Below are 19,002 nucleotides of genomic sequence, written 5' to 3' on the forward strand. Positions count from 1 at the left end.
GCCAGAGTATTTTAAAAGAGCCTTTGATTTTTGTTTTTTAATATTAACTTTTAAAGGCACTGTTAATAATAAAACAATTGTAGGGAATTCCCTGGTGGTCCCATGGTTAAGACTTTGTGCTTCTACTGCAGGGGGGCCTGAGTTCGATTCTTGGTCTGAGAGCTAAAATTTTGCAAGTTATGTGGTGCAGCAAAAAAAAATTATACAATGCTTTCCTTCTACTTTCAAAACTCATTTGGGGGAAGATTCCATAACAAGATTTTAGTCCTTTTGCATCTTTTACCCTGTCCTCTAATCCTCTGTTGCAGTTTTTGAGTTCAAGTGTTAGAATGCCAGGGATTTCTTGTGTTTCAGACAGTACACAAGGATGTAGGGTAATGATTTATTTAGGTTCCTTCACACTACAGTCTAAGGGAGGGAAAATTGAGTCTAACTTCCCAAGCATTGCTCCCTTTGTGGCTTTAGTCACACATTAGTTATTTAGTTGCTAAGTTGTGTGCGACTCTTCAAAACCCCATGGACTGTAGCCCTTCAGGCTCCTTTGTCCATGGGATTTCCCAGGCAAGAATACTGGAGTGGGTTGCCATTTTCTTCTCCAGGGGATCTTCCTGACCCAGGGTTTGAAACTGTGTCTCCTGCATTGGCAGGCAGATTCCTTACCATGGAGCCACGAGGGAAGCTCCTTTAGTCACACATACTTATGCATATAAGTGACAACCACAGGTATTAAGGGTATTTCCAATGGTTCGACCATTAGGGAATATTTTATTTATATGAGAAAAGCTCCAAAAAGATTTTCTTTAAAAGGTTACATTATTTTAAAAAACTCCTTAAACATGTATTTATTTGGCTGTGTTGGGTCACAGTTGCGACACTCAAGATCTTTCGTTGTGTCATGTCAGCTTTTCTAGGTGTGGCACCTGGGCTAAGTTGTCCTGCAGCATGTGGGAATCTTAGATCCTCCACCAGGGATTGAACTTGCGTCCCCTGCATTGGAAAGTGGATTCTTAACCACTAGACTACCAGGGAAGTCCCCAAATAACTCCATTTCAGATAACATTTCTAAAATAGAAGATGGTGATGGTTTGCATATTTTAAAAAAGGACAATCTCCATTTATTAATCATATATAATAAAGAACTTGCCAATATAAGAATTATACTTCATCTATTCTTACCATCTCATACTACTTATAACAAATTCTAAACAACATTCTGAATGGGTTAAAACTTAGACATGGCTTATTTCTATTTCTTTTATTAGAACTTTGTTTAACATAAACCTCATCTAATGGCACCAAAAAGACCTGTGACTACTTGGGTGCTCTGTGAAATTGGAGCACGTGGATGGCAGCATGGCCCATTTTTTTGCCTTTGTGTTTGATCTATATTTTGAAGCTTTCTTAATCTTATCAACTTAAAAAAAATCATCACATTATCTGTGCTATTGAAAATTAACCCTCACCAATAACACTTGGGATTGGTGGAAAAGATCCAGATAATTCCATTTACAGGGCAACAATTTTAGGCTCTATGTTTACAGTTTTGGAACCTCTACCTGTCTTTCCCCACCATCTTTTTTGTTGTTGTTGCAATATGACATAAGCTAATCTTTCCAGTATATGCAAATATATATTACATTGTTGAAGAGCAATCAGAATTTTTTCTTTAGAAAAATCCCTTTCTCAAGATATATTCCTATTAGTTTACTTTCCAATATCCAGGTAAGCACATCGTGCTATTCCTGAGGCTTTTTTTATATCGTCCACGCTGATCCAAATCAAACAGACCTTTAGAGAGTACTGACAATGACGTCTTCATTGAATATGATCGCTGCTAAGCTTCAGCTCCCTGTTTGCTCTGTAAGGCTGTGCCAAGATCTTGGCCTTTAGATGTTCCCAGAATCCCTGGAAACATTAGTTATTTGTTTGCAAGTGTAAGTCTTAGGATGGGCTTGCATCCACAACAAGATATGAGGATGAACAAAGCAGTGTGAATCTTGTACTGGGTTAGAATTTCTTTACTGTTTTACCATAGGGCTTGGAGCCAGTTAGAAGAACACAATTTTAAGTATTACTCCTCACTGGTGCTTTCACAAAATATACCAGAATTAAAACACAATAAAAGGATTTGCTTTAATAGGATTCATTTTTTTCAATCTTTGATATTAACTTTTTTCTTAAATATTAAAAGTATTAATATTTCTAAATTCTGAAAGATATTGATGGGAACTCTGAAAAATGACTCACATTGTTTAACTTTCAAAACACGAATTTAAAAAACTACTCTTCATATCCTTGTCTGATGTCTTAAAGAAATCAGCAGGGTATCATACAATAATCCTAACACTCAAAAAGAGCTTTATTTAAGTATCATAACCGGTATAAACATCCTGGTTCTATCATTAGAAAGTACTAAGAATGCAGGCAGAAATAACATTTCGCTTCTATTAGAAGACTTCAAAATAGGACACAAGTCATTGATTCCCTTCTATTTTGGCTACATTTTGAATCATAGAACAAAGGCATTAAAAAAAAAAAAAAAGGATCCTTTGGAAAAAACAAAGAGGAAAGTCAACAGCAAGAAGCAAGTATATCTCCCATCAGCGGGAAAAGGGCTGGGGAGGTTTGTTAGGGAACATGGAAGCCACTACCCGCTTCTCCACTGACCCTCTGGTGTGTGCCAGCCTTAGTGCTGGGCAGGAGGGCACTGCAGCCTGTGGAGAGGCAGACAGTGCTTCTGGCTCCAACTTGCTCCTTAGGCCAAAGTCCAGGCAGAAGTTGGCCTTGTGGGGTTCCTGTCATCCTGCCAACCCATGGCACTCCAGGGACACTGCTAGGGGAATGCTGGCCAAATCCCGCATGAGAAGTCACCTCCTTCACATTCTCTTCCATGTCAGGGGTTAGACTGAAGGAAATCCCTTCTGTCAGATTTTATGATGTTTGTGCACTAGCCCAGGAGAAGGAAGGGAAAGAAAAGAAAGCAAATGGTTTAACTTCACAAAATAGAAAGGAAAGAATTCTTCAAAGTAGTTGATCTTGGAATGAAGCCCAACATCCCCAAATCTCAGCTCAGTTTGCTCTTTTTCCATTCACTGCTGGTTTTTAGAAATTTAAATAATTATGACCCCATCTACAGTGGGCCATCATATCACTGCTTTCTCAAAGAGAGTGGTCCAAAGTCACTGTTGCACAAATACAGAATAATCTATGCACCGACAACAGTCAATATGCAAAGCATATTCAGATGTATATGAGGCATCATAGCATAGACAGACATTTAAAATGCAGATATTTTTCAGAAAGAGGCCTTCATTTGCCATACTTATGGCAATAAGTAGGAAATATTACTCTAAAACAAGATGTGTAGGTAGATGCTAAAATGAATATTTACATATCATTCTCTATACAGAATATAGATTTCAAAACCCAACATGATCATCTCACACACACATAGTGTCTCTTCTGAAAAAATAAAGACAGTGCATTTCCAGGGAATGAGTATATGAATTTTATTGCACTGTTTAAAAAGAAAAGTAGAAATCATAATCTTACATAATTCTTTCAAATGGATCAACTGAGACAATTTCTCAATGCTTCCTTAAATTTTTACACCACACTGAACTCCAACAGGTTTTTTGTTTTAAGGTAAACCAGGTTTTTGGTTTTTCCCTGTGGAGAAGTTACTTTCAAGTCAGTGAAAGTTCTTGGCCCATGATTAAAAGTCTTTGCCAATTAGTACTCAACAACTTCAATTCATTTTTTTCTGGTTCAAGATGAGTAGGAGCCTAATAAGGCTGTGATAAAAGGGCAAAAGGCACTGAGAGCCAAAAGCGGATTAATGAGCTCCTCCATTTATTTGTCTTCCTAACAGCTGAACTGTTACAACTATTGACACTCTTCAAAAGGTTCCGCTCTGAACCCTGTCCAGGCGCTGCAGGCTCCGATGGACATCTTCAAATCCAGAGAATGGAGGGGCAAGGGCTTCCCCTGTGTGGTGCCAAAACCAACAAAGCCCCATGGATCAGGTAATGAAACTTCAGCTTTTCCCCCTTTGAGATTTATTTACTGGCAGCTGACAAGGGGCAAATTCAGCTCGAATTGTGCAGTCAAGGCCCTGTCAAGCTTTTAGAGGCACCCTTGTCTTGAAGCACCTTCATGACTGGCATTTCACTCAAAAGCCCTCGGCACTGGTCCTTAACAGCTTATGACATCACAAAGGACACTCCAGACAGATGCCTACATGGCATCCTGCAGCATTTTAAAAGAGAATTAGTGGTTTTAATTATGGTCGTAGTATGAAAGGGAACCATGCAAGCTCCACAGGAGACCTTTGATCAGACCCTTTCGCTAGTACAATGCCACGGAACTGTGACTATTCCTGGTAAGGGGCCTTTTCTTGCTGAATGACTCACCAGTGATCTTTGAATGCAGACAAGCTTCTAGCCCTCCCTCTTCATTAGTGAGCATTTCTATACAGGGGCCTATATAGTGCTTGGAGTTTAGGAGCCATACAATTGGGGGGAAAAGAATCCCTACAGATTCAGGCCTCTACTTAGGAAGTGCTGAAGGACTCTGAGTGACTTTATTCATTAAAACAGGTTGCTATTAATTAACTGTCATAATAAAATAAAGAACTATTATTTGCATTTCTTACTATGTTCTCTTTAGTAATATGTATAAAAGATGCTTGTAACAGAAATGAATTTATTGAGCCACTTCCCCACACCCCTGAACCCCCTCTACCCCCTTTTTGGCAGCAGGAAGCCTCCTAATTATTGGGTCCAGATTTATGAGCCCAAATAGAAGTAAAACATGAATATAAAATTAATTAAGGAAAGACAAAATCCTTTTTACTTGCCAGTTTAAGCAACTGGAAAAAAAAAAGCAAAGAACAATTAGCTTACTTTTTTAGTGATTTCAGAGAATGATCAAACACAATAAAACCTTAACTTTTTTCCAAAATATCATCTGGTTGGTATTTAGTTTGAAGTGTGAGATTATGTAACAACTACAGCTACTCAAAAAAAAAAAAAAAAAGAAAACCAATGCTCCCCCATCCCCTGCACCCCAAACAGTACTCTAGCTTGAAGTGTAACAAGATTCATTAAAAAAAAAATAATAATAATTTCATTTCTGGGAGCCAGAGAATGTCTTTGGTCTGGTATTAATATTTTAAGAATTTTAATACCAATCCCAATAAGCAGGTCCCTTAAGATTCATGGTCGATATTTTAAGTACATGAAAATAGTTCACTCTCTTCTAGAATTTAATCAAGCAAGTCATTTGATGAAAGGTTGTGGAAGTAGGAAGATTTTTCAAAATATTCGCACTGAAATGCTAATTCAGTAACACAGGCTAAGTAGAATTTGTGGAAATAGCACATCTCAGTTTCTAACTCCGCCGTAAAACAGTACCGTGACACCATGTTACTTATATCTGGGAGATGACCTAGTCTTCCATTTTTTAATGGCATTTCTTTTCTTAGAGGAAAAACTTCTGGACTTGGGAATTTTGGAAGCTGAAAGCCGAGCCAGTTTTTCACAGTTTGCTGTCTCAGCCATTTTTCATATTTCTCAGATTTTGTAGTTCCTTTCTTAGGTGCTTTAGAGCAACTGAAATATCGGCGAGCTGGGGATCATTCTGGGCCTTGCGAGTATAGAGACGGAAGTGTCTGATGGTTTCAGATAACAAGACTTCAGGGTCTGCACTTCTTTCCTGAAGGCGTAGCATCCGTTCACAGGAGATGGCGTAGTTCTTGTGCCAATTCACCGGGTGTTCCTTTCGTAAATAGACAATCTCTTTATAAAGCTGGAAGACAGCAAAAACATTGGCATTCCATTGTTATCCCTTGACTTTTTTAAAAAGACTAGAAAACACAGAGGAATTAATAACACAAGGGAAAAAAAAATGCAAGCAGCCTGTAGTAAAAATCTAATCGTTGCTAGGCCATGCAGAAAATGCAAGGATGATACTGTAATTATTACAGTAGCAGGAGGCAAATGCACTTCATATAAACCTGTTTCTGGGGTTTTTTGGATGTTGCGGAGGAAACTTAAGACACACTATGTCAGGACAAAATGCTCTTCCTCCAGAAAGATGTTCTGGGAAAGGGATTTGGTTCTAATTCATGGAAAGCTATTTATGCAACAGGCAGAAAGGTTGAAACTCTAAATTTAGCTATTAAAGAAAAAAAAGTAACTTTCTTTAGAAAACTGCATGGAAAAAGAACTTGAAGAAATTTAAATTTTGTCCCTCATTTTTACATAAAATTCTCTCTATATTATAAACAACAGTATTAACAATAGCAGCAATAGAAAACCTCTAACAAATCCAGCACCCAACAGGCTGGGCATAATATAATTTAAGAGACATCCTTAAAGTGAGATGTTGAAAATCTCCACAGTGTCCTAAAATAACAATTTTCATAGTTAAAACTCTGCCCCCAGGAATTCAGAATTTTGTTTTTCAATATCAGAGATAGTGTTGATTGGACAGAATTAGAATCTTTAATATTGCATTTTCTAGAGGAACAAGATAAAAATTTAACAAATAAACCAAAAAAGTAGATGCAAAGCTACAAAACAATATTATGCTTGCTTATTGGGGAATTTCACAACCTTATTGGGGATTATCAAATTGAAGTCAAATCCACAGGCATTTGAGTTAATTGGTAGCTTCCGCCGTGAGAGCACAGGACAAGTAATGTTGCTTTCTCCAGGGACAAGGGCTTCTGAATTAGAACTATACTTATTACATCATTCAGTTGAAAGGGGCCCTATTATATTATCTATTTCACCAACTCCTACTCTGGAGTAGACAAATGCATACCCAATCTTTTTCAAAACAACATCCCCATGAAAAGTTCCCCAATCTGTATTTTTTATGTCATTTTGATATTTAATAACCCTTAGTCCTGAAGCTGCCTTTTAAAGCTCTTTTCCCCTTGCCTTCACTCCATAAAATAGGAAAGAGTCACCTCGTACTTTTCATAGACTTCAAAGCTATTAAGTCAGCATTTTATTTTCTTGGTAAAATGTTCAAAGCTTCTCTACTTTTTCTCATAGTCTTTTTTATTTTCCCTATCTGCTGCTCCTCTTCTTGAGCCTCCTTCCAATGAGGGACATGTGTAAAATGCATGGCAGGCTGCCCTGCACAAAGTCAGTGCTCAAGAACTGCTCAGGTTCTTAGCCGTTTTCAAAATCCTGATTAGATTTTGGAGTGCAAGATGGATGCCAGTAGCTCAGTAAGCACTTTCCAATGGCTCAAGAGAATAAAAGGCTCCTTCATGACCTCCCTGCTACGTCTTTGGACATCAGAACAGCCACACTACTCTTTTCTAAAACATTCTAATCCTGATGTGTTATCATTCTGGATGGCCCATCAGTCACCTGTGCTGTATCTTAAGAAGCTGTATCTTATCATTTTTCATCATGTGGGGATTGTATTTCCTCCTCTAAGCACGAATTTTTGCGACATTAAGTTTAGTGGAACATAGTCTAGTTTGGGGGGACATCTTCAGTATATCAACTGTATTCCTAAAGATAACAGATCACTCTTGCTTTCCCAGTACACCTGAACTTAATGTTCTGGATAACTATTGAGCAGGGCAATGTAAATAATAACAAAAATATCTTCTATACCTAACACGAATGTTCTCGAAAAACCTGTACAAGGAGGTGATTTGTGTTGACCCATCAAGTATTTGAGCTCCTTTGTCTTGCAAATGATGTCACACACCTGGAGACATACGTGAAGGAGATACCTAGAGATTATGTTATAGACTTGTGTTCACTGAACAGAGTAATGCCTGCAGGCCCAAAGGGACAATAAATCCATGAATTGGCTTTAGTGGTGGCCTAAAGACTGACCATGGAAGAGATCACTGATGAGACCATAAAATATTACTAAGTCTTGGATTCCTCCCAACTAAATACAACTTGTTTTTCACAGAATCACAGGGTATTAGAGATGAAATGGATCTGACGTGGCCAGGATGTGAGAGATAATCTATAAAGTTTACAATCCACTTTTTTTTTTTTTTGGAAAGAAAAAAATAGAAAGGTTAATTGGCCCACAGGTAACAATGAATGGTGGAGCAGGCCTTGAACCGGGACTCCCCGACTGCCAGTCAGAACTCCAGAACACTGCCTCCTGTATCTAGTCCCTGGCTGTCCTTGATGGGCACCTCAGAGGTGTGTACCTTTATCCCTGTGGTCTCCTGCACGTGTCTGGCTGGCTTCCTCTGATCTTTCAAGATGACACTGCAGTGACACCTCCTCTGGCAGCTTTCCCTCCTTCCACGCCACCTCTCCCCGGGAGGCTGTGCTCATATGCCTCTCTCTGCCCTGGCACCTCTGCACACCTCTTGTATCTCTCACTACTAGCTGAGGACTTTATCTTCTCTCTCCCTCTCTGGCGTGTGCCCATTTGACAGCAGGGCCAATGCCTGATCATCTCCATCACAGTATTTGGTACAGACTGGGTGCTCCATAAATGCTCTGTGAGTAAATGCATACATGAGTAAACCATGGACCAACAAGCACACAATTGAGGAGTGAAATGTCAAACTAATTGGACACCATGCTATTCTGACTCAGTCCCAAACAAATGCCCTGGCTGAGTAGATCCACAGCAGCCCAGAGGCAGCATAAATAACCACTTGCTTAGACATACGGCTCCTGGGCTCTGTTCTCACTGGCTTTTTCCAGGAAGTCTGTTTCCTATACTGCAGGCTCCAAGACTATCTCAGAAGGTGGGGAAGAGTCCAGTGCTATAAATCACAGAAAAGCAGGGCCTTGTTAACACAGTGCTACAGCAAAGCAAGCCTCTGGTCTGTACCCTCGTTCCCATCACAGAGGACCAGCTAAGCAAGAGCCTTAGCATGGCTGGATGTGAAGGCTGTCTGGCTTCCTGGGGTTATTCTCCATGACCCTCTATCTCTCTCATGAAATTTCAACCAGCCATGGTCCAATCGTTTCAAGTGTTGCCAGGGTCATGACTTTTGTATAGAGGGCGACCCATCAGAACTGCTTTTTAAGAAAATAAAGCCATCGTATTAGTTTCCTATTACTGTTGTAACAAATCACCACAAATGTAGTAGTTAAAACATAGCAGTTAAAACAATATAAATGTATTATCATATATTTCTAGAGGATCTAGAACATGTTTTTTTTTTTTTTGCCTTTTCTAGCTTTCAGAGGCTTCCTGCACTTCCTAACTTGTGGCCCCTTCCTCCATCTTTCAGGCCAGCTACCTGGCAATCTTCAAATCTCTTTCTGACCTCTGCTTGCAATGCCACGTCTCCTTCTCTGACTCTGACCTTCCTACCTCCTTCTTCTAGGGATCCTTGTGATTATATTAGGCCCACCCGGATAATCTAGGATAATCTCCCCACCTCAGGATCCTTAATCACATCTGCAACGTGTCCTTTGCCATGTAAGGCCACATATTCACAAGTTCTGGAGATGAGGACATGGACTTCTTACATTATTTTGTCAACCACGGTCATTTACTTTAAATATTATTTGAGAGACACATGACTCTTTTCCCATTTGTATTGTTTTATAATGCCAAATAAAGCTGGAAACAAAAAAGTAAAAACTCTGTGATATACTCTCTTTACATCCCAAACAGTCACCACTACCCTCCCACCAAATGTATTTATATATGTAAAAGTGCAACATACGTTATAGGCGTGAGTGTAGAGTTGAGCTTTCACATTTGAAGGCAAACTTGCACTTTCTGCCAGGTTAAAGATGAAGAACGGTGTTTTCATCCTGGGAGTGGGAGGGTGTTCACGTCAATTTCACATTCAAAACTAAATCGGCCAGACTTTTCCATTGATGAGGCTCATACAGAACCCTTTATTGTATTCTTTTCACTTCTTTCATATTCACAGAAGTTTACTCTGAACTAACAGTAACCCTCCCCCCATCCCAAGACACTGCATTCTGTTCATCATCACTCTTGTGCATCACCCTCCCTCCAGATCTTCACTGTGCAAGAGCAGCTGGGTGGGGCGGGGAGACTTGCCGAGTCTGTCAGCACATCCTGGAAGGTACCCATCACGACGGCTCATGCCGTGTGTGACCAGTTCTTCAGAGGTGGCTGGACTCTTTGACCACATGAACTCATCCAAATTGTATTCGGCACTCCAATTAAATCAATACCTGCCCGAATAATGACCTGCTTTCTTCCTTTATGTGATTTCTCCCCCAGCTTTCCCACACTGTCACACTGAAGAATCGTGCAAACATTTGGTATATCTTTGATTAGTCCCTCAAAGCAAGTATTTGTTCTTATAACAAATTTTCTGACATTTCCAAAACACTACTACAAAGACTATCTTTTTTGTAACTGTTATTTTGTCAAGAACCATATTTCTTGACAATTAAAAAAAAACCCTCTTTAAACGTATTACACCCTAACTCAATTCCTGGTGCACTCAGCCCCTGGCCCAGAGTGGGCATCAATCCATTTTTCCTGGAGGAAGTACTTCATACTTGGTACCCCTGTCTGCATCACTTAGGCCTTTTACATTTTAGGCCAAAGTCTGTTAGTGTTAGATATTTTGAATATTTTAAAATAATGGCAGGAACACAGAGAGACAAGAGCATCACTGTGAAGTGTTCATTTCACACAGGAACAGGGAAGTCCAGCATCTAGCACATGAACAGTCAAATCTCTTGGAATATGTCTGTCTACTCCATTGACAATAGGAACTGTGTCATATTCCTATGTGTAGCCAACAAGCCTGGCACAGTGCCTGGTCTCTAGGAAGTTTTCAATAAGTGCTTAAACTAGCTAGCACATTACACATGGTCAGGGTGGTAATTATCAATTTCTCCTCAATCAATTACACTGACTTTGGTTTAGTGGAGGCAGGAGAGCACAGGAGTGATGAATGTTCCAGTCAGAGAGATGTGAATTTTGGACTCTATTGGTAGAGCTATGTGGCCTTGGACAAGTAACCTCTCTGCTTTCAGTTTGTTCTTTTTGTAAAATGGGGTAAGATTGACTTCTTCACAGGTTGTTGTATGGATGAAATGAGATTATGCCTTAGTAACAATTAGTACAATGCCCCAAACAAAATAATTGCTCACAAATATTACTTTTATTATCACCATGCCCCCCTGCTCCCCAAATGAAAAGTGCCACAAGCTACTTCTACTACATCAAAAATAAACTGCAAACCGAAAGTATAAATTAGTCACCTTGCTTGCCACATCTCTTCATTGGCCACAGATTCCCAGGAAGAAGGATCAAATCTGTAGTTAGAAGAAAATGGTAACATTTTCCTGCCAGTTACCTTTATTGTTATGGACATGTCATTTTTGTTTTATAATCTTACAAGGCAAATAAAATATGTTGCATCTTGAAGTACGGATAGAGACCAAAATAACAAACTTATTCCCCTAGAAATATTTGATGGTTAGGAATTTGAGGTTTTGGTAAATGTATTCTTAATCTGCATAATGAGCCCCACTGCCTCACAGGAGCGCACGAAAGCTCAGTGGGAAGAGGCTGGAGGCTTCCCGAGATCTGTCAGGTGGGCAATGGGGTGGGGGTGAGGCCTGGGTCCCTTTGTGGGCACAGCTGAAAGCCATAGAGCTGTGAGGAGAGGGGACTCCTGGCTTTGATAAATCGTTGTTGGAGCTAGGATGCTGCTCAAAGAGCACTGGCTAAACCATTTACTGATTTTTTTCCCACTTAATTAAAATTTCTCTTAGCATGTATCTACTTTGATAAAATGGAGACAGTGAGTGATGCTGTGTACCTGTACTGTATCAGCTGTTGGGAGAACAGGTGATTTTCCAGCTTTTCCTCACAATGGTCACAGAGTACTTTGATATACAACTACTTATCCAGCTCTGGCTGGAGCACAGCAGCGGGGTCTGTTTGCTCATATTGACTCAGAAAACTTTGGTAGTATTTGTTTATTTGATTTTGAGTGTTGCTCTTGAATTATAGGCTTCCCTGATAGCTCAGTTGGTAAAGAATCTGCCTGCAATGCAGGGGACCCCAGTTTGATTCCTGAGTCAGGCAGATCATCTGGAGAAGGGAAAGGCTACCCACTCCAGGAGTCTTGGGTTTCCCTTGTGGCTCAGCTGGCAAAGAATCTGCCTGCAATGTGGGAGACCTGGATTCGATCCTTGGGTTGGGAAGATTCTCTGGAGAAGGGAAGGGTTACCCACTTGAATTATAAGCAGTAATGATCTAATCTTTGCATAACTCATAATTTAATTTTAAAAATAGGCAATAGAGAGCCTATCTTCAGATGGTGACTCATTTTCCATATGGGAGAGAGTCAACTATAGTTAGAGATGCTTCCAGGAAGACTAATCAAAACAACAGAATGAGGCTAACGCCAAACAGTTGTGAAGAAAAAGCTACTTAAATCCCAGTTTTCCTACAGAGAAGTGATCTGTCATTTTTTTTTTTTTTTTCCTTGTTTTGGCCACACCATGTGGCATGTGGGATCTTAGTTCTCTGACCAGGGATGGAACCTGAGCCCTTTGCTATGGAAGTGGGGAGTCTTAACCACTGGACCACCAGGGAGGTCCCTGATCAGCCATTCTTGAAGAAGAAGGAAAAAAAAAAGTGACAAGTTTATGTGGGTGGGGACTATTAGGGACAACAGAGTGAGTTTTAAAGCTCTGCTTCAGTTCATGAATCTCTCCCACTTTTAGGGTCTAAGATACAGGATGATGGACCATGTAGCATTACAAGAGCTGGACGTGGATGGTGGCACATATCTAACTACATGGTACCCACTTAACCATCACTACCTTTCCTCCACCTCTCCACTGTTCTTCAGGCCTGAGGACAAGAAATATATGTTCTCCTTCTCTATCACGATACTCTGTGGGCAGCAAATAGCAATATTAACTACTAATAAAAAACAAAAAAAAAAATCAAAATTTAGTAAGTGTTTTAGGTAAACAAAACAGCTACACACTGATGGGGAACAACTGCCCTCCATACCTTCCATAGTCTTCAGTCCAGTTATAAATATTTCTCGTAAGTTTAATCCACTCCTCAGGGTTGAATACAATCTCTGAAGAAACTAATTTGTCACAAGAACCCCATGGCCAAAGTGAATAATTCTTTTTCCAGGTTGGGTCGCCTTCATGAATTCCTATGCAAACAAATGTTTCTTTTCTATTGAAGACAGAAAAATATGTATTATCAGCTTAAAGTTCTAAATGCCAAATACATATAACCCAGGAAGGGTCATTTTTGACTCTAAATCTCAGTTACCAATAAACCATTTGTGAACACTTTGGTTTCTTTAAATCTTTGCCAACAGATTGCTTTAAATTTATATTAGTGGGGAAAAAAGCTGTCTGGGGATTGAAGAGAAGCACACAGACATAAATAATAAAACCTACCTGTTTGTGACATGGTAAGAAATCAGGTGGGGACAAACACAAGGAAAGAGTCTGTAGTTCTGTCTCATGTGTAAATATACATATTATTTGCTACCTTCTAAATTTTATAGGTGGAAACATGTCTTCATATTAGTAGTACTACTAATACTAGTAGTCTTTCTGTCCTCCAATTTCCATTGCATTTTACTTTTAATCTCTTTTAGCATTATTTTATTGAACCTACTGTTTTTATTTACAAATCCTCTGAGTAGCCCAGAAGTATCCTGAGGATAGGCTCTTTATCTCTAAATTAATTCTGAAATCTAAACATGGAAAAACTATCTGAAGACTCTGAACAGTAAATGGTAGAAAGAAGATTGAGGGAAGAAAGCAGAATTCTGCTGCTGATGCTGCTGTTAAGTCGCTTCAGTCTTGTCTGACTCTGTGCGACCCCAGAGATGGCAGCCCACCAGGCTCCCCCGTCCCTGGGATTCTCCAGGCAAGAACACTAGAGTGGGTTGCCATTGCCTTCTCCAATGCATGAAGTGAAAAGTGAAAGTGAAGTTGCTCAGTCATGTCCAACTCTTCGCGACCCCATGGACTGCAGCCTACCAGGCTCCTCCACCCATGGGATTTTGCAGGCAAGAGTGCTGGAGTGGGTTGCTATTGCCTTCTCCGAAAGCAGAATTCTGAGTTCCACCAAATCTGTGGTGAGTTTACTCCTTTTCATCTTCCAGGATTACCTGGCCTGAACTCAAAGGAAGCCTGAAACCCAAAATACATACCAGGTGAGAACAAAAAGATCTCAAGAGAAGCCTTCCCCTTGCTTTTTTCCCGAGTCCAAGGAGCAGGAAAAGGAAATTGTAAGGACTGGAAGAGCAGAGGAAATCCCCAGAACTTTTTCCCTTGTCTCCTTCCCGTGTCACCAGGCAACACTGTGTCAGCAGCAGAAGCAGCAGCACAGGGGCAGCTGGGCAGGTTCCTGTAACTCTGTGGAAGTGGACACTTCTCGCTAACCAGAGGAGCTGTGGTTCCAAGAACTGGGAGCAAATTCCCATTACTCCTCCACTGGATGGGCTTCATATAATTTTAGAAAGACAGAATATGTGTCAATGAGCTTGAACGTAGATCAGGAGAAACTATATAATTTAAACAAAGAGGAAAAAATATTGAAAGCATAGAGTCTTAGATACCTGTGGAACAATATCAAAAGGTCTAACACTGGAGTCATCAGAATCCCAGAAGAAGAGAAAAAAGGTGGAGCAGGAAAAGTACTTAAAGAAGTAACATCAGAGAACTTCCAATTTTTGTGAAAGACATAATCTTTCAGATTCATGAAACTTAGTAAATCCTAAGCAGGTTAAACTCAAAGAAATTCATGCCCAGATACATCATAATCAAATTGCTTAAAATTAAAAGACAAAAAATCTTGAAAGCAGTCAGAAAAAAACAACACATTTCACACAAGAGAAACAATGATTTGAATAACTGCAGATTTCTCAACAGAAGCCATGCATGGCAAAAGGATATAAAATAACACTGTTAAAGTGGTGAGAGAAAAAAAAGAACTATCCAACCCAGAATTCCATATCCAGAAATATCCTTCAAAAATGAAGGTGAAATAAAGACATTTTTGGGTAAAGAAAGACTAAAAAATTCACTGCTAAGAGTCTTGCTCTGAAAGAAATGCTAAAGGACTAACTTTAGAAGGGAGAAAAATGATACAAGATGGAAAGCTGGAACACCAGGATTGAAGGAAGAGCAACAGATCTGGTAAATATCTGTACAAACATCTAAGACTACTTTTTCTCTTAAATTAAAAGACATGTTGAAAACAAAAATTATCATATGTCTAATATAACATGTTTGACAACACAATCAAAAGTGGAGTAAAGGAACTAACATGCCACTAAGATTTCTACAGTTCACTTGAAGTAGTAAATTGGTTTGGTCACTAAGTGATATCCGACTCTTGTGACCCATGGACTATTGCCCGCCAGGCTTCCCTGTCCGTGGAATTTTCCAGGCAAGAGTACTGGAGTGGTTTGTCATTTCCTTTTCCAAAAGTAGTAAATAGATTGTGAAAGTTAAATATGTCTGTATACTGTAATTCTAAGAGCAACCACTGAAAAAATTTACCAAGAGACACAGTAACATGGAATGCTAAAAAAAAAAAGCAAATTATCCAAAAGAAAGCAGGAAGGGAAACAGTGGAATGAGAAACAGAAGAACAAACAGAAAACAAGTAATAAAATGATAGATGTACATCTAAAACAAGTCAATATTTACATTAAATGCAAATGGTCTGGATATAAATGAAATGATAGACAAATTGTCAGAATGGATAATAAAACAAGAGTCAAATATGTGCTATCTACAAGAAACCCACTTTAAACATGACATAGGTGGCTAAAAGCAAAAGGAAAAAAAAAAAGATATGCCATGAAAACACTAATCAAATTAAAACCAGTAAAAAACCCCAGAAGTATTTTTTTTTGGTAAATACAGAAAAAGGTACAAATGCGATTAAATGAAGAAAGAATGTTTTCAACAAATGATATTAGGACAAAATAACGTTCATAGGCAAAAATATTTTTGTTCTAAGCAACCCCCTTGCAAAAATTAACTCAAAAGTGATTTTTGATCTGAAATATAAAACATAAAACTGTAAAACTCTTAGAAGAAAACATGAGATAATCTTTGTAACCTGGCATTAGGCAAGAGTTGTTTGACTGGAGATCAAAAAGTATGATCCATAAAAGAGAATATGATAATTGGATTTCATCAAAATAATAAAAATTACCTGCAAAAGACACTCTGAAGAGAACAAAAAGACTGGGAGAAAATATCACATATTTAATAAAAGATTTGAATCTAGAATATACACAGAACTCTCAAAACTCAATAGTAAGAAAACAAACAATCCAATAAATCCAATAATCCCATTCCTAGGTATGAAAACATATTCATACACAAACCTGTACATGAATGTTTATAGCAGCTCTATTCACAAATAACTGGAAACAGCCCAAATGTCCTTGAATAGATGAATGGATAAACTGCACTACATCCATAGGAAGAATACTACTCAGTAACAAAAAGGAATAAACTATTGATACACAACAATAACTTGGAAGGATCTCAGAGGCATTTTGCTACAGTAAGGTATGCTAGTATCAAAAAGTCACATACTTTATGAGTCCATTTATATGACATTCTGGAAAAGATAAAACTATAGTAACAGAGGATAGATCCGTGGTTGTGAGGGTTAGGGGTCTGGGGACAGTACAACAAAGGAGCAGAAAAAGGGAGTTTCTGGGGTCGTGGATTTGTTCTGTATCCTAACTGTTCTATCTACCTGGCAAATTCTTTCTTAGTCTTTACGTCTCCAAATTTCATCCATACCAGTATTATCATGCTTACCAGCTGATACTATAACTTATCTGTTTCACATTTAAGGCATCACTTGATATCTGTCTCAAAGATGGTAACAGCAGGGATCACACCCATCCATCTGCAGCTAGTACAGGTGTTGGGACATTTTGAATACCCAATATTTATTAAATAAATGCTGAATGAATGCCCCTCAGCAGAATTAATTGCTTCCTCATCCATGGTCCCAGAACATTTGGCTTATAATGTCAATTAAGTCATCCATTTAGTAAACACACATTGAACATTTACTGTGTCTCACACTTTACAAAGCTTTGTTAGTACCGAGCTTACAACATTATGGCCAACTGTATTCATATCTATGTATATATACAACTACATTGTAGTCTACTTAAATCTGGAACTGAGTCTCACTTTATTGCCTAATACAAATTGGTACATAGTAGGTTCAATTAATGTTTAAGAGGTTCAATTAAATAAACTGCACCAAAAATGCCTATTTGGAGATGTTAATATTTTATTCCAAAATAGAATAATTAATTATTACTCTCACAGCACATTTATACCTATTACCTTCACATTACTTCATGAGCCACAGTAAACTTCAGGCTCTGAACACCAAAGTACCACTTAATTATGTTCTTAGTAAGGGACAGTTTAACTTTGGAATTTACAAAAATTTCTGAAATCCCCTTTATGAGAATAGAAATTATGAAATAAGTTTTCTTCTTCAGGCTCTGGACAATCCCAAGCATTTCACGGACAGGAAAAATATTCAACAGTATACCACTGAAGGAGTTATTTATTCTTGACCTTAACTATGAATAATTTTATGTTCTGAAGTACAGAATTCGCAATTCTCATATGTTATCTCAGTCAGCATAACTGTAGGTGTTTTTCTTATTTATAAAAATGCCTTATCCTTTAGAAAAAAATCCTTAAGCTATTTTTATATAGTGATTATTCCCAGAAAACATTTGCATTAAACTTAAAAGGGGGCCATGGTGTTGATCAGGGGGAAACTATAATTGCTTGCGATCTACCTGCAATGATTTCAAGTAGGCAGGCACATCTCCAATTTCTCTGAATTGTACTAAGATCTTATTTGCTATTCTTGCTAATCTGTCTTTATTTTTCTTTTACCCAGAACAATAACATTTATTTTTGCCTGGTATCATTTATGCACAGATATTCCATTTAATTACAAAGATAATCTCACCGGTGACAGGGAAATAGGTACAGAAAATTGGTCTTTTGGATGAAGCACAGCTGCTACATAAACAATTTTAGAAAAGCTTAAGATTTTAGAAAAGCTATTATATGAAAAGAATGCTTACTGTTTATTTACTTCAAGAAAATGATAAAGATTAAATGTGACCATTCCACTAGCTAATATTCCTTCCACAGGATTCCACCGGTTCCCAGGAAACTTGACGCCTGGTAAATGCTTTGCCATCTTGGGTAGATACCACTCATAAGTCATCATCTGCCAGAAAGATAACATGTGATATCATGCTTTTAATATGTTTCTTTAAAAAGAACCAAGTTTATCAAGGATGAAAAACTTACCAAATGTGGAGTTACTCATTAAATATAAACATAATTGAAAAATACATACAAATGCAACCAAGGTATGTGCCACTCTTCTTCTAAAGATCTTAGATTTTATGCCTTAAGTTATAATTATCAGCCATCAATATAATCAGCACCTAGTTTATGACCAGAAGGACCTCCTGTTCTTATATCTAGGGAGTGTACTGAACGCTTAAGCACCACTTCCTCTAGGATGCCCTCCCCAGTTTTCACAGCAGAACAAGATGCTCCTGTAGCACTATACACCTACCTCGATTATGGCTTCTAGCCTATTCCTCACTAGACTGGGAGCTCCTATAGCAAAGAGACTGTATCTTTTCACCTCATTGCCTCTGCACCTAGCACAATGCCTGGCACAGAATAGTTCCCAAACTATGTTTGCTGAAGCTGAAATGCCTTTTTGATGGCCAGACTAGACAACCTAGGCAAAATAAAGAGATGTGGCATTACTCTGTTCTTTCATTCATTTATTCAGAAAACAAAAACAAGTAGTGCTTAACCTATAGTGAAGAAGATATAATCCCTGCCCTTGAGAAGTTCAATCATATAACCTAGGTATCAAAGTTAAAAACCCCTTGGCTAAATAATCTGAATTTATTAATAGCTCCAAATTAATTACATGTCCTTACATATTCTTTTGGTTAAA

The 19,002-nt window shown here is 38.5% G+C and overlaps 1 protein-coding gene across 1 annotated transcript in view; it reads right to left on the reverse strand.

The window, feature by feature from the left end:
* Positions 1-3,484: 3,484 nt before the first annotated feature.
* The window catches only part of TMEM260 (transmembrane protein 260), a 70,516-nt gene continuing 54,998 nt past the window's right edge, over positions 3,485-19,002 (reverse strand). The window contains 5 exon segments of the mRNA XM_040226376.1: positions 3,485-5,808; positions 9,686-9,776; positions 11,214-11,267; positions 12,985-13,161; positions 18,101-18,249. Of these exon segments, the coding sequence (XP_040082310.1) occupies positions 5,554-5,808; positions 9,686-9,776; positions 11,214-11,267; positions 12,985-13,161; positions 18,101-18,249 (726 nt within the window). The 3' untranslated portion in view covers positions 3,485-5,553.

Source organism: Oryx dammah, unplaced genomic scaffold, assembly GCF_014754425.2.
Source record: "Oryx dammah isolate SB20612 unplaced genomic scaffold, SCBI_Odam_1.1 HiC_scaffold_26, whole genome shotgun sequence".
Classification (NCBI taxonomy): Eukaryota; Metazoa; Chordata; class Mammalia; order Artiodactyla; family Bovidae; genus Oryx; species Oryx dammah.